At 35.1% G+C, this 16,419-nt stretch overlaps 1 protein-coding gene across 15 annotated transcripts in view; it reads left to right on the top strand.

The window, feature by feature from the left end:
• The window catches only part of LOC105489042 (spectrin repeat containing nuclear envelope protein 1), a 536,331-nt gene that overhangs the window by 133,152 nt on the left and 386,760 nt on the right, over positions 1-16,419 (top strand). For 12 of the 15 annotated variants that reach the window (XM_011753636.2, XM_011753651.2, XM_011753648.2 and 9 more), the window contains 6 exons: positions 281-301; positions 767-859; positions 1,489-1,667; positions 6,380-6,576; positions 9,332-9,441; positions 12,963-13,013. In XM_011753636.2, the coding sequence (XP_011751938.2) occupies positions 281-301; positions 767-859; positions 1,489-1,667; positions 6,380-6,576; positions 9,332-9,441; positions 12,963-13,013 (651 nt within the window). The remainder of the gene's footprint in view (positions 1-280; positions 302-766; positions 860-1,488; positions 1,668-6,379; positions 6,577-9,331; positions 9,442-12,962; positions 13,014-16,419) is intronic. The other 3 variants (XM_011753647.3, XM_011753641.2, XM_011753643.2) reach the window with 2 other exon arrangements.

The raw sequence follows: 16,419 nt of genomic DNA, 5'->3' as shown, positions 1-16,419 counted from the left end.
TAGCTGGGAAAACATTAGCATGAATAATTGGGGACAATTGTACATGAATTGACGTCTCTCCTGAATGCTTTATATGTCATTGTCCAAAAGTAGGGAACTGAATGCTAATAGTCTCTATTTTGCTATTTCTTGCCTTTCCTTTGTTTTTCTTTAAAACGTATTACCACAGTCAGGCTCTAAACTGACTACCTACCTCTTTATTCCCTTTGAACAAATAACGCTGATTTTGAAAGATGATTTATGTATATCTATTATCTTCTCCCTTTGTTTTTCATGTCAGTCCATGCACAGAGGATCACCGGTTAGTACAAATTTTAGAATTCTTAACTCCTGATTTTTATAGGTAAAAGGGAGCATAAGTTTCATGCTATTTGGTAACGAACTTCAAAGTAAGTGCATCTTCTTAAACTTCTCATTGCGGTTTCTCTTAAGCTCCAGTCAACCTCTAAATATAAAGAATAACATTTTTTTTTTCTGTTTGGCATTTTTGTTGGTAATTCCCTGCATGTTATATTTTTTCAACCTTAAACAAAAGAAGTTTCTGAAATCCATTTTGTAGTTTTTACTTTGTACACCTAACAAATCCCCCTGAAATTTTCACTGAAACCATGTGCTTGTTTCGATACCTCACTCTACTTACTCCCGTGTACCATTACATAGGCATGATCAGAGCGTATTGATGTCTACTAAAGGCCTAATTGCTACATAATTAAATGAGTTGTAATATTCTAGTACATTACTAGTACAATTTCTCTTTTTTAAACAGATTAAATTAGTCAACATTAACTCCACCGATATAGCTGACGGCCGACCCTCAATAGTTCTTGGATTGATGTGGACCATTATTCTATATTTCCAGGTATTGTGCTACAGTTCCTTTTTTAGTTGATGCAATGTTTGGAGGGAGATGGTGGTGGCCATTTTAATAATGCTCTCATTTGCCATATCTTTGGGGTTGATCCTTAACTTAGCAGAAATGTACCTTTCACACATACATTGTTTCTTTGGTAGCAGAATTTCCTCTTCTCCCTTGCAAAGCTGTTGCACATGGAACCTCAAATCCCAAAGTACTCCCGCAGAGGTGCCCAATCTGAAAAGTTAGCACCTCACAATGGAGATGAAATATGTTGCAGAAGGAGCTCAGGAAACTTTTCTGTTTTCTTTGGAAGGGAGCAGTTCTAAACTCCTTTTAGACATGAAGGAGAGAAATGAACTTGCCATTTTATCCAGAATAATTGTTCTAACCAGTAGGTTTTAGTTGATTAATTCATTCATGTATTCTATAAATATGTGTGTAAGATACAGCTGGGGTGGAATGGGAAGTGCAAAGAGGAGTAAAATATTAATCATGCCTTTTAAGAGCTTGCATTTTGTCACGAATGTCAAGGGTGTTAACATAACTCATTTGTAGGTGGAAAAGTAAAACATCTGAGGAAATAATAACAAAGATAATGCTTCTATTTTTGCTGGCTGTTAACTCTCAAACAGATCGAAGAGTTGACCAGCAACTTGCCCCAGCTCCAGTCTTTGTCCAGCAGCGCATCCTCCGTGGACAGCATAGTTAGCTCTGAGACTCCCAGCCCACCAAGTAAACGGAAGGTGACCACCAAGATCCAAGGAAATGCTAAGAAGGCTTTATTAAAGTGGGTTCAGTACACGGCTGGCAAGTAAGTATAAGAGTTTGTCTAAATTCGCAATCCATAAATAATTTGAGTTATGAATGTATTACTAATTGCACCTTCTAATGATTGCAAACTGTGAAGAGACATTTGAATGAATGACTTTGCTTTAGTGCTTGTTTCACTCTTTCCTTGAATTGAGATATAAACACAAATCACCACTAAGACTCTAGGAAAATGCTCTGATAAAATTAATTTTTTCTTTATTTATGTTATTGGGCCCAATTAATTAAACTGATTTATCCTAAATTTTGAGTAGCGTGAGGGCTAATTCTATTTAGGTCATTGTTTAGAGTTTCTGCTCCTATTAAATAATCTTTACATAAATAAATTCTAAGTTTAAACTTGGTTATCTCTTCATGAGACCAGTATGTTCTATTTAAGAAAAATGTGAACTAAGTTACACATTCCAAAAACATTATTATTTTTTTTTATGTTCTGAAACTTTCTAGCAATTTTAGTTTTTAAATTTTTTTCCTTTGGTCTCATTTTTTATCCAGAGTGTAGATTTTTTTGTCAACTCTAGCTTTGTGAGCTGAGAATTTGCATCTAGTTTTCGGTTCTCCTCTAGGCATAATACATTTACATGTGTATGCATTTATATGATAATAGTGGATAGAAAATGACTGCTCTCAGACAGGTACAGTGACTCATGCCTATAATCCCAGCACTTTGGGAGGCTGAGGCAGGCAGATCACTTGAGTTCAGGAGATCGAGACCAGCCTGGCCAATATGGTGAAACCCCCATCTCTAATAAAAATACAGAAATTAGCTGGGCATGGTGGAGTGTGCCAGTAAACCCAGGTACTCAGGAGGCTGAGGCACCAGAATCGCTTGAACCTGGGAGGTGGAGGTTGCGGTGAGCTGAGATCAAGATTGCGCCTTTGCACTCCAGCCTGGGCGACAGAGCTAGACTCCATCTCAAAAAAAAAAAAGAAAAAAAAAAAAAGAAAAAAAGAAAAGGAGTGCTCTCAAAAAGTATTTTCTCATAGCAATTTCAATGGAGTTTTCAGTTGACCATATAAGTATTTTGCCGTCTGATGTGGTCGAGGTAAGTACTTTCATGTAGAGTATGCTTTTGTTTGATTTTCCTAAACGTCATGTAAAATTACTCATTTTTTATCTTGTTTTGCATGCTTAAATCTAATCTGAATTTGATTCTCTACTTCTGGAAAATAGTTGTAAACAAGTACTGATTATAAAATATTGAGGTGCTAAACATAGGGAGTTCTATTTTTAAGGTGTTTGAAGAGCAAAAATAAAAAAATAAAAAGAGAAACACAAAGGATGTAATTAGTGTTACTAATTTATGTTGTTTTGTTTAACTTTTAAAGTGTGTTGCTGGTTTTCTAATTCGGGATATGTTTTCATGATTCAAGTTGTAGTCAAATATATTTCTGAAAACAAAGCTTTATGGCACTTTAGAATCTGAAGTAGAAATGAAATTAAAAAAACCCTTCCCACATTGTTGGAACACTGTTTAATTGCATCCACGGTGGCATTACTAATGTCTCTTACAACTTAACTGGGTAGGGAGAAGACTGGTGACTGCGTGCGATGTGTCACGATGCTATTGCAATTAAACTTTGCAATAATGTCAAGGTGGTATTCTGTGCGGCATTAAATTAACCAAAAACAAATTGATTTTCTTTTAATAAAACAGTAGCTTGAAGTAAACTCAAATTTAATGCTGTTGGAATTATCCAGCATTTAATTTAGTTTCATGCATGCTATGTTGGGTTTCAAAGATGTGCAAGAGTCTGGTGACAGCTCAAAGTCATTGCTACAACTTATATATTGGTAACATCAGTGGAAGTTTTACTTTCCTTATCTAGGCCAATGTCCAGAATCCTGGGCCTGAGGATTCTCCACCCGTGAGCAATAGATAAGATCCATTTCTTTTGTAGCTGCATAAGTTATAGAGGTTTGGGGTGATGACTTTTCTCTGCCATAAAAATTCTGTAATGAACACATGATTCCATGATGCTACCAAACCGTTGATAATTTTTTCTAAAAACTGCCTTTTATACTATCCCGGTATGTGCTTTTCAAGCAACTTATTATCTAACATGTGTGAAAGACTTTAGAATCTGTATCCATTTTGAGGTATGAGTGATGTTATTCCTAAAATCATAATATTTCGTGGGACTCTAGTTTGGAAGTTCATCACACTCATAAGATTGAAGATGGTGGGAAATGATAAAACATCCAGTAAACACTAAACTAGTTATCAGGATGTATCCACTGTTTTCATATAAAGTTTAAAAATATTTGAGAAATAAATTAAAAAATGGTTTCAGTAACATATGATAGTTAAGTCCTCTAATTTTTAAAACTAATTTCATCCACTATCAGCACATATTATCAGAAATAAAAGCATTAAGTTATAGCATATCTTACATTTACATACCTATTATCACATATATAAGCAGAACAATTATATTTTTGGACAAAAATTAGTAAGGTAACAAAATAAATATATGTGTAGCCATAGTTATTCAAAGTAACTTGAAGTAAATACATATTAGAGGTCAGAAATGCTTATAAATTGGTCACCCTTCATCACTTCTTTAAATGGTGTGTCTAAGTTTTCTTTGGGTTTGTATCTAAAATACTCAAATAAGAGGTTTAAACTAAAACTTTTAAGGAATATTACCTACTACTTTAACTGACTTTAACTGATGTAATAGGAAACAGCGTGTGTATGTATGTGTGTGTGTATACCTACATATATTTTTTCAACAAATATAGAAGAAATAAAACATGCTGAAACGTTTTTAATTATTTCAGTATAGTAAATATTTAGAAAAGCATATTATGTCTTTCTCTTTGAAAATGTCTAAAACAATAAACAAGTTCAAGAAAATTAGAAATAGCTAATTACATGGTGAATATTTATTAACTAATTATGTATTTACACTCCACTGAATTTTGTTAAAAACTAATTTGAAGTGGCTTAACAGGGTAAAAAAACATTTTTAAATGAGGAAATGTGGGCAAAGAAAAATAAAATTAAGTCAGAGATGGATTACAAATGAATAGATAAAAAGGACATACTGTTCAACCTGCATGGATGTCAGCTGTCTGCTGAAAAAAATTATATCAATACTACCAGAGAAATAAGCTTGAAAATAACTAAGAGAAGATTCAAGATTACTTTACAATTACTGGAATCTCATAAAATTGTTTTTAGGATATTTGTAGATGAAGCCAATGATCAGGCTCAATGATGCATAATACATTTTATGCAAACAGTGTACATTGGTAAAACATGTTTTAAAGTGAATGAGAAGTTGTCTGCAATAAAATTTAAGGATAGGCTGGGCGCGGTGGCTCACACCTGTAATTCCAGCACTTTTGAGGCCGAGGCGGGTGGATCACTTGAGGCCAGGAATTTGAGACCAGCCTGGCCAACATGATGAAACCCTGTCTCTACTAAAAATACAAAAATTAGCCAGGTGTTGTGGCACATGCCTGAAATCCCAGCTATTTGGGAGGCTGAGGCACAAGAATCCCTTGAGCCTGGGAGGTGGAGATTGCAGTGAGCCAAGATTGTGCCACTGCACTCCAGCCTGGGCAACAGAATGAGTGAGACTCTGTCTCAATAATAATAATAATAATAGTAATAATAATGGACATTTATAAACTTGTTATATTAATCAGCATACCATTCAGGTTGTATTTTTCATGAAAATTTTGAAATTTTAGTAAAAATTACTTGAGTGATATTTTTGCTTTATTTAGCAACAACTATAAGGTTAATGAGACTAACTTTTTAAAAAGAAACTACCAGATGACCAGATGACTTTATCCATTGAATGTTCCCTAATTAAGTGATCATATTTGCAGGCCCTCCACTTAATCAAGGGGTACAGCTAATGCTCAAAATCATCTTTACAACTCTGTTTTCGGAACTGCTTTTATAATTGATAAATTACATGTAGAAAAAAAAATCATTCATTATGAACTTGCCTCATTTCTGCTTTCCAAAGGCAAAATATGACTACTAACTTGAAATCAGTTTCTTAATAACTGGCTTTGAGTTAATCAAATCCACCACCAAAGAAAAAAGATTTACCACCAGGGCTTTGCCCTCAAGACAATTACAAAAAAGGAGTTTACGAACAGTTTTATTGGTGGAGTAATTGGAATTATTGTTTGCATTTAGGTGGAATACAGGGTCCCTTGTGAACACTTGAGAGATATAATTGCAATATTTGCATTTGTCTGTTCTGTTGCATTGGAAAGCATTCAGCCACATTATCTTAGTCTGTAATAACCTGTGTACAACACAGTGCTGCTTCCCATTAGAAACGTGTTAGATCTCTCTACAAAAAATATACAGTGGTTAATTACTATCACTTTTGGCATCTTTATAATTTGTTTTCTTAAAATTTTTCAGCATTTTTCTCTAAATTGATTTTTCTTTATAAAATGAATGTAAAAATATGCTTTAAATTAACTATCTTAATTACCGAAAAATCCAACATAGAAATCTCTAAATATAGGACTGGAATTTTGACATCTTATCTTGTTACCCCCTAAAAATTTTGTTTTCCTTAATTTTTCTCAAACACAATGAACTGATACAGTTCTCTGCATATTGTTGGTGAAAAGCACTGGATTTTGCATGAGGCCTTGAAGAAAGTCCTTGTATCTATTCAGAATGTGACATCATTTTATGTTTTTATAACACAAAGGCAGACTGGAATAGAAGTAAAAGATTTTGGGAAGAGTTGGAGAAGCGGGGTTGCCTTTCATTCAGTTATTCATGCCATTCGACCCGAACTGGTGGACTTGGAGAAAGTGAAAGGCAGATCCAACCGAGAAAATCTGGAGGATGCTTTCACTATCGCCGAAACGGAACTGGGGATCCCAAGACTGCTAGATCCTGAAGGTAGGCTGAATAATCATTGACTGCTGTATATGTTAACACAGAGGGTTTAAATGTCTTTTTCTTTTTTCATTTCTTTTTTTTTTTTTTTTTTTTTTTTTTTGAGACGGAGTCTCGCTCTGTCGCCCAGGCTGGAGTGCAGTGGCGCGATCTCGGCTCACTGCAAGCTCCGCCTCCCGGGTTCACGCCATTCTTCTGCCTCAGCCTCCCGAGTAGCTGGGACTACAGGTGCCCGCCACCACGCCCGGCTAATTTTTTTGTACTTTTTAGTAGAGATGGGGTTTCACCCTGTTAGCCAGGATGGTCTTGATCTTCTGACCTCGTGATCTGCCCGCCTCGGCCTCCCAAAGTGCTGGGATTACAGGCGTGAGCCACCGTGCCCGGCTGAGGGTTTAAATGTCTTAACTTTCTTAAACTCAGAAATACACATGACTTCCAAGATTCTTCCAAGCCAGAAAGCTGGAGAAAAGTGGGAAGTAATGGTATTTTCCTGCATCAATTTTCTTCTGGATAAATATCTACCACCTTGGTTGGGGTAAAATATGATTTCATTGCTCCAAACAACACTTTGGCATTGGTATATCAGTCAGGTGAACGGGACTTAATATACTTAAGGGTGGAATGAAAGTTTTAGAATGAGGGGAGGGTGTATGAGGGGAGGGTGACAGGATAATATATAATCTCAGAGGTCTGGAAGATGTAGATTATTCATACTTAGAAATGTTTTTAACCATGCAGTGTTTTGGTGTCAATCAGCAAACTACATAAATGTTTGACTAATAGTTGTCATTTTAATTGTTTGGTACATTTTTTTGGTAAGGCTGTGAGTGTTAAGACTTTTTGGAAATGGAATGAACTCTTTCAAGCCTTCAAAAGACAATTTAGATGCCTTTGATAAACTTTTATAAACTGGTAAGTTGTTAGCTATGTTGAAACAAAAGTATCAAAGTGAAGTTCCAAATGTCACATAATTTATGTGGGTTGTCAATTATGGATATTTATATCAGTGAATGCAGAAATGTAAATACACAGTGAAAGCAAATTATTTTTCCCCTCTCCTCTCTACCCTCCCTGGCCTCTGGTAACCACCGTTCTACTCTCTATCTTCATGGGATCCACTGAAAATTATTTTTAACGATGGAATTTCAGACTGAACTTCCCTAGCTCTGAAACAAAGAGGATAGACTTGTGTTTCTAAGAGTAAGTTACAGAGACCCAGTTAGGTTTCTTTGAAGATGAAGGGCCCCATAGAGATTCCTTGACATTTTAGGATTCTGTTTTGAGTCCCACTCTGCCCCCACCCCCACTTTCACTAGGATATCAAAGGGCTTTCTGCCTTCTCTCTGCACAAAAATAAATCAAGGGAAAAACACGTATTCCAGCCATCAATTTCAGAGGATGTAACAGAGCTGACATTATTCCTAGAGTGGGATGAAAAAAGAATATACCTGATTCTTTCATATCCACCAGACCACAAGATCTTAATATTTTCTTTGATGGTCAAAAACTGAGGTTGCATAAATACAAGGCTATCCTAGATATAAGACTTTCTTCTAATTTCTTAATGAGAACTTCCCCTTCAAAAAGTTATTTAACCAACTTGGATGTATAAGCTTTTAGGGATACAGATTAAGTACTCCAAGTCTATTATAATAATGATTTTATGATTTACATATATAGTTAACAGCATATACTATGTTAAATCATGTATTAAATATTGCTTTTCTTTCGACTTTCATATTTCCTGAAAAAAAAGTTTTAGTCAACGGTTTGACTCATCACCTTTGAGTCATTTAACCAATTTCAGAATTCGTTATCTTTGCTTCCTTTTAAATGGTGTGAATTGTAGCACTCTTTAAACCCTACATTGGAAGTCTTAGAAATTATGCCTCTGACCAAAAAGAACTTGTACAAAATATTAGATTAGTTTTATACTTTATTGTAGCAATTTGGTTTGCTTTTTGCTCTATAAATTGCTCTGAAGACATAATCATTTTCTGCCTTTAAAATTGATATTTAAAAGACTTGTTTACAGCATTTTTTACTTATGCATTCTTACTTCCATGTATAATTACTAACTCTGTATAAATCTATTTGCCTGATTTTTACCGTTTGTATTGGATAAATATCTATAAGCTTCAAAATCATGGTGATTGCGGCCTTCTCAGGCAGTTTCCCTCGAAGAGTGCTTGATTGCTCAAAGCACTGTAATTTGGAGAGAATGCTCCACAAAGAGGCTGCCCAGGAAATGGAATATAAGGCATCTCCCTTTCTTCTAAAGTAAAATTTGTGGGGGCAGAGAAGAGACTTGTCTATATTTGGCCATATATAGTATATGAACTGTCATTCAGTGTCACACTTGTAAGCATTTTTGTACTACCCATTTATGCCAGTTCTAAAATTTACATATTATTTATGTTCAGTTAACTAGACAATGTTTGAGTAACCATACAGTATCTCGTATTTGTGAAATACTGTCTCATGAGATACTGTATGTCTTATTTAAATGACATATATGCTACTTTCTTAAATGCCGTTTGTTAAAATGTATCATCTTTCTGAGTAATATAATTTCCATCATGTAATGTCCAGACTAAATTTGATTTACCCTCCTCCCCCTCCAAAATTCTAAATAGCGCTTCTGTTTTCCTTCTGCGTTTAGTGTTTTTGGTATGATAGCTAGATATTAAAGCTTGTATTATTAAAATCCAATGAATGCTAATTAATTTATTCACATTTCATTTTTTGTTTTTTTCAGATGTTGATGTGGATAAACCAGATGAGAAGTCTATTATGACCTATGTAGCCCAGTTTCTGAAACATTATCCTGACATCCACAATGCAGGCACTGATGGGCAAGAGGATGATGTAGGTATTTACTTTCTTCAAGTATTGCTAGTATATGCAATGACGGTGACTCAGATTTTTGAGTATGCTGTTCTCAAAAAATTAAATTTGAATGCATTTTAATATGAGAGCAACTGATTTAAAAAAGATACCACCAAATGGGGCGATGATTAAAGGAAAAGGTTTTTCTGGTTTGCATGTTGAATATGTTAGAGAAAGCATTGCTGATAATAAATGTAAGACTATGTGATGCTGATACACTCAAATTGAGAAAAGATAGCAGTGTTGGGAACTCCATTTTAGTGATCTGAGAATTGAAGTAATCGTATTTCTGTCATACATTTGAACATCTAGATCTTGAATCCCCTCGCTCTGGTTGATCTGATAAAATCTAATTTTGACTTTTGGATTTTAATATATCTATTGACAGCGAACATATGGGAAGTAAGGCACAATTTGTAAAAGTTCTAATTATTCACTGTGGTTAGATTTTTCAGGCTTTAAATAATTTAAATAACATTAACATTTTTCATGCTGCTCAAATTACATGTTAATTGTCATAAATTTTTTAAATCAGGAAAAAAAGGAAAAGGAAAAAATTGTATTTGACCTTCTAGAGAGAACCTATACTAGAAAAAATTAATATGTTGATGTTAATTTCCAACATTTGCATATGTATATGGAAGATACATATAATATTTTAATAAAAATAGAATTATAGTATCCACACAATTTTATAATTTTCTTCTTCCATGGACATTATAAAGAATTCTGCAGGTCATCATATGTATGTACAGTAATTTATTACCCAATCTTAATAGCTTTAATTTGTAATTTTTGTTGTTATAAGCAGTGCTTTTATGAACAATCTTGTAATAAAACATTGTTCTAAGATTCTCTCGCTCTCTTTTCTTTTTTTTTTTTTTTTTGAGATGGAGTCTTGCTCTTTCGCCCAGGCTGGAGTGCAGTAGTGCAATCTTGGCTCTCTGCAACCTCTGCCTGCCAGGTTCAAACAATTCTCCTGTCTCAGCCTGCTGAGTAGCTGGGATTTCAGATGCACACCACCACGCCTAGCTAACTTTTTCTATTTCTAGTAGAGACTGGGTTTCACGTGTTGGCCAGGCTAGTCTCAAACTCCTGACCTCAAGTGATCTTCCTGCCTCTGCCTCCCAAAGTGCTGGGATCACAGGCACGAGTCACCACGCCTGGCTAAGATTCTTCTTTAGAAGTGGAATTCCCAGACTAAAGGGCATACAAAATTTTAATGCTTTTAAAAATGTTTTTTGAATTGCCTTGTAGAAAGTTAGTCCTATTTTACACTCCAGCCAAGACACCAGACTGCCTGCTTTCCTGTTTATTAGCAATGGATATGACCATTCTTTTAATATTTTTGAAGTAGTGTTGTATTCTATTTTTAATTATATAGACAGGTGGATTCACTGCTGAACTTTAATTTAACTAGAAGGTGCTCCTCTTCTTCCTTTCTCCTTTCCTCCTAAAACAAATAATTATAAGGTAAATGACATCAGGAAAAAAATAAATGGAATTTTCAAGATGAGTGAAAACCTGTCTGTCTTCATTGTTCAGGTCTCAACTGGAGTTTTCAGAGCAGTTTGAAATGAAAATGAAGAGTAATAAGAAAACCAAAAAATGTAAAATATGTTTTCTAAATAGACTTATAAGCATACATAAAGAAGAATAAGGCCAAGGAGCATAACCAAAAGCTTCCAAGTAGACATTATGCCAATAGTTAGAAATCAGTGACTTCATAAAAGAATAAGCAAAACAGAGGTAACTCCTGTTTCCTAGGTCTCTTAGATGAAATTAATCTGGCATTTGATAGAACTATGTTAGCTTCTTAAAAACAGTAAGTTCAGGAAACCTCTTTTGTTCCTTGTCAGGATTGGAGCACAAACATTGGCCACCAGAGTGACTTATCTATAGTTATTACTAGTAAAGTAATTGTTTCTAAAAAGCACCACAAACGGCTAAAGCAAAGACTCCATGTACAAATGCTGGCATGGATTGATGCAAATATTTTGGAGTCATCTGGGGCTTGCTGGATTTTGACAATATTGTTGTGTGAATAAGAAACTCTGTAAGAAAACACATTAGACTTACCTCATATAGCACAGAGAAAATCCATGCAAACTTCCATCTGGTTTTTATATGTGAAGTCCTTATATTACCCAGATGGATTTATATCTAATTTGGTGTCTGTGGTTTTACCGTTTTAGAGTCTCTGACATTAATCATCTCTCCAGATTAGTAAACTTTGTGGCTGGAAACATCTAAAAACACAAAAGGAGATGCTTTACTTAATGCTCAAGAGCAGGAGTTTAATGCAAAAATTCTCAGAGATTTGAAACACACAATCTATTCATATAAGCTTTTTAATATACTTTACTAAAGAGGTTTTATTATTTTCAGAGGTTACTTTAATCATCTAAAAAATAAATTCTGGTCATTAAAAAAATTCCCTCTATCCCTTTCCTAAAAAGAGGATGCATATGATTTATTCAGGCTTATCTCAAAAATTATTTTTGAGGAAAAGTTATTGGAAGCTTTGCCCTTTTTTAGTGGCATTTGTCACGTAGTGCATAAGCATCTAAAATTGAATATTTCGAATAATGTATTTTTTGTTATGATGTAGGGTTTATATTTGTTTAACACAGTTAATGGTCACCTAATTCTGTCTAGTGAACCTTTAATATTTTGTAAACTATGCATATTAGTTTTGAGCCCCCACCTCAAAGTACTCAGTATTTGTCACTCAGTTCTTACTCTCTTAATTCATTAAATAAAAAAAAATTTCTTGGCATGAACATATCTATCAGGCTTTCATTTTTGTGTGTATTTGATTTATATATCCCCTTTGTGATTTTATTTGAATTAAATATTTTATGGCTACCATTTTAAATATGATTTTCTTACTGAAAATCGACATCACCATGTTTTTGTTAATCTCATCCAATAAAACTGATAAACTTCCCCCTTAAGATATTTTTTGAATAATTAGCACTCAGTCGTAAATAAACAATATAGGCCTATTGACTTATCTCATTCACCTTCTAAACTTTCATTAATTTTTTCACCCATCCGCTCTTCCATTGCCACACACATTCCTGACTGCCCTAAGAAGCACAACACAGGCTTAATTCTTATGAGGACAAAGAAACATGTGTGCTGTGTATATTTACAGGGAAAGTAATATGAGTTCATATACCTCTTCTTTACATAGTTCACCTTCTAAAATATTTACTGTTGTTTTGAGACATGTTTACAAAATATATAGCTACATATGATTATTTCAAGTTAAAATAAAAATGTCATTTTCTAGAAAACGATGTTGTCTTATTGGAGTTGAATATTTTTGTATTTTCAAAAGCTATGAAAATGTCTTAAAGTAATTATACCCTTGAAATGATCACCTATTTCTCTAAAGGCAGATGCCTCTCCATTTATTTTTCTTCTTGTTTTCTAAATAATTTTTGACCCTGATTTATATTATATTTCTATATATTATCTTTTCGTATTGTTAGGAAATACTTCCAGGTTTCCCATCTTTTGCAAATTCTATACAAAATTTTAAGGTAAGATTTAAGTAATCTTGCATTGAATACCTCTTTCAAACATCCTGCATTCTGTATCGTTTTAGTCATTCCCTTGCATGTTTTTGTCTTTATGTATACATTTCTTTTAATACTTTAATCGCATCATTTGCGTTTCCTTTCTAACAGAGCAAATAACATACTTATGTGTTATCAAATGTTAGTGATAGTCTAAGCTACTCCCATGCACTTGCCCATTAATCTTTCATTATAAAATGGTATCTATCAATTAATTTCTTCTTTATAATAATAACACTAATACAAAGAAGGACTTACAGTAACTATATTTGGTGTCTTTAATGTGACACAGAAAATAAAAACAAAATAAAGGTTTAGTTTTGTATCTTAAAATGTTAGCAGAGAATCAACGAACAAGGTAAGTATTTGGTTACCTTGTTGGTCTGAGTTTCCTCACTCTCTTCTGCTCAGTATTGGGTCTCGTGATTTAGTAAAGTTCATGACATGTAGTAGGTGCTCAAAAGATATTAGCAGAATGAATGGTTATGAATTGCTGTCCATATCCAAGTTATTGAATGCATGTCCCATGTTTTAGCTTTTCCATTTTTCTTTATGTTCCGTCTAGGCTGCAGGTTATATATTGTATTGATATATTGTATTTATATCAACATAAATCAGAAGTAACTAATTTCATATCAAATACTAAATTTTTTAAATGTCATGCTCCATAAAGTTGAGTTTATGTATATGTGAATGTGGTACACAAATGTAAATGTGGTTTATGTGTTTGTGTGTGTGTGTATGAGTGAATGAGAGAGAAAGAAAAACAATAAAGTGAAAGAAAAAGTAGATAGAATGCTGACAGTATAGCTGCTTGGAATTTAGATATAAGCAATAGGTTGCCATGTCTTCTGAATGTGTGTGAAAGTTATCAGTTGAAGAAAAACCCTAGACTAATGGGCTATAAATATTGTTTTGTACTCCATTTTTCTCTTAGAAAGAAGAATCTTGAGTATATAAATAGCGACATCCTTCTCACCTTACTGCAATCTGCTAGACACTTTCTAACCATTAGAAAGTCATTTACTAAATAGGCTCTAATAAAGTTATTTTAAGAACATAACCCTTTTCTTTCAGATGACTTTGTGTAACAAATAGCTCCTCTTCAGGGCAGTCAAGTGCTTTATAAATGCAGAAGTTGATGAGCAGCCTGTCCTCAGAGGCTCACAATGAAGCCCTGTGCTCACTGTTAGATGGGTCACTTCTGGTGGCCACACTGACCTCTGGTACCTTGGAGACACACCAAGAACAAGTTTTCTCTCTGAGCTCATAAGAATGTGGTATCAATGCTTTTCTGGGCATGAGAATCAACTGATAATAAAACGTGTACCTTCATTATATTCACCTGTTCATTCAGAAAAGACATCCTGGGAAGAACTGAAGCTTTATAGTCTTGGGCTCCAGTTCCATTTCTTTCTGCTTTTAACTATGTTTCTAACTCATCTCTTATTCTGCGATCATATATTGAGTGATTCTGAGTGCCAGACACTGTGTTAGATGAGGGAGATTAAAAAGATACCTAAGGAATGTCAAACGCGTCCATGTGAAGAGTCCACCAAACAGGCTTTATGTGAGCAATAAAGCTTTTTAATCACCTGGGTGCAGGCAGACTGAGTACAAAAAAGGAGTCAGCAAAGGGAGATAGGGGTGGAGCAGTTTTATAGGATTTGGGTGGGTAGTGGAAAATTGTGGTCAAAGGGGGTTTTTCTCTTATGGACAGGAGTGGGGGTTACAAGGTGCTCAGTGGGGAGCTTCCGAGATTCATTGTCCAGGATAAAGAATTTCACAAGGTCAATTGATCAGTTAGGGCGGGGCAGGAACAAACCACAGTGGTGGAATGTCATCAGTTAAGGCAGGAACCAGCCATTTTTACTTCTTTTGTGGTTCTTCAGTTGCCTCAGGCCATCTGGATGTATAGGTGCAGGCTTGGGCTCAGAGGCCTGACATTCCTGTCTTCTTATATACATAAGAAAAACAAAACAAAATAGTGGTGAATTATTGGGGTGATGAAAATTTTTGGTGGTTGTTTCTCCGGGCTGCTTTGAGTGGGATTAGGGGTGGCGTGGGAACTTAGAGTGGGAGAGATTAAATTGAAGAAATATTTTGGGGGAAGGGGTGATATTGTGGGGTTGTTAGAAGGAGGATTTGTCATATAGAATGATTGGTGATGGCCTGGATGTGGTTTTGTATGAGTTGAGAAACTAAACAGAAGACACAAGGTCTGAATAAGAGAAGGAGAAAAAGAGGTATTAAAGGACTAAGAATTGGGAGGACCCAGGACATCCAGTTAGAGAGGGTCCAAGGGGGTTCAGCATAATTATTTGCTTGGTTGGTGAGTTTTTGGACTCTATCCTTGAGTTTTTTTATGTTGTCATATACCAGGCCAGATTGATTTAGGTAAAAACAACACTTTTCATCTAAAAATATACAGAATTCTCCTTTTTCAGCAGTAAGTCGAGGCCTATTCCTGTCTTCTTATATTAGTAAGAAAAATAAAACAAAATAGTGGTGAAATGTTGGCATCATGAGGGGAAGAGGAAGCTGTTCGGTCCTATTTGCAAATTGAATTTTGGCAGTAAGGAAAGCTAGTGTGCATGTGCCTGTCCAATTAGCAGGTAGACACATGTAGGTAGACGAGCCACAGAGGAAGAAGAGACCTTGTACAAGGCAAAACTGGAAATGCAAAGTGAAAAGATGAGGAGTACTAAAAGAGGTGTCTTGTAACCAGACTTATAGATAAAGTTTCTGTGCTGCAAAAGAAATAGCACTCAAATATAAAATTTTCTTTTTAATTCTCAGCAAGGCAAGGTACTTCTATAGAAGGGTGTGCCCTTACAGATGGAGCAATGGTGAGCGCACACTCGGACAAAGGAGGGGAAGGGGTTCTTATCCCTGATGCACTGTGGCCCCTGCTGCTGTGTCGTTCCCCTATTGGCTGGGGTTAGACTTTACAGGCTAAACTAATTTCGACTGACTAATTTAAAGAGAGTGACGGGGTGAGTAGTTTGGTGGGAAAAATGGTTACAGAGCAGGTAATCAGAATGAGTCAGGACAGAGCAAATAATCAGAATGAGTCAGGGTGGAGCAGGTAATCAGAATGAGTGAGGGTGGAGCAGGTCATTGAAATGAGTCAGGGTGGAGCAGGTAATCGAAAAAGGTTGCTTTATGAGGAAGTTAAGTTTAAAAGTAGAAGGCAAAGAATTGAACCTACTGACATAGTGATTCTTTGAAAAGAAATTTAGAACTGATGTCTAACACTAGGGATCCAGCTAGGGCAGCAGCCATTAGAGGTTGTAATGGGCATTGATGGAACAACTAGATAGAGGGGGAGGCTAAATCGAGAAATTATGTCTACAGAAAGGAGGAGATG

This window comes from Macaca nemestrina, chromosome 5 (genome assembly GCF_043159975.1).
Source record: "Macaca nemestrina isolate mMacNem1 chromosome 5, mMacNem.hap1, whole genome shotgun sequence".
Lineage (NCBI taxonomy): Eukaryota > Metazoa > Chordata > Mammalia > Primates > Cercopithecidae > Macaca > Macaca nemestrina.
Note: the sequence above shows the minus strand (reverse complement) of the source record. Positions and strands in the feature narration are given on the sequence as shown.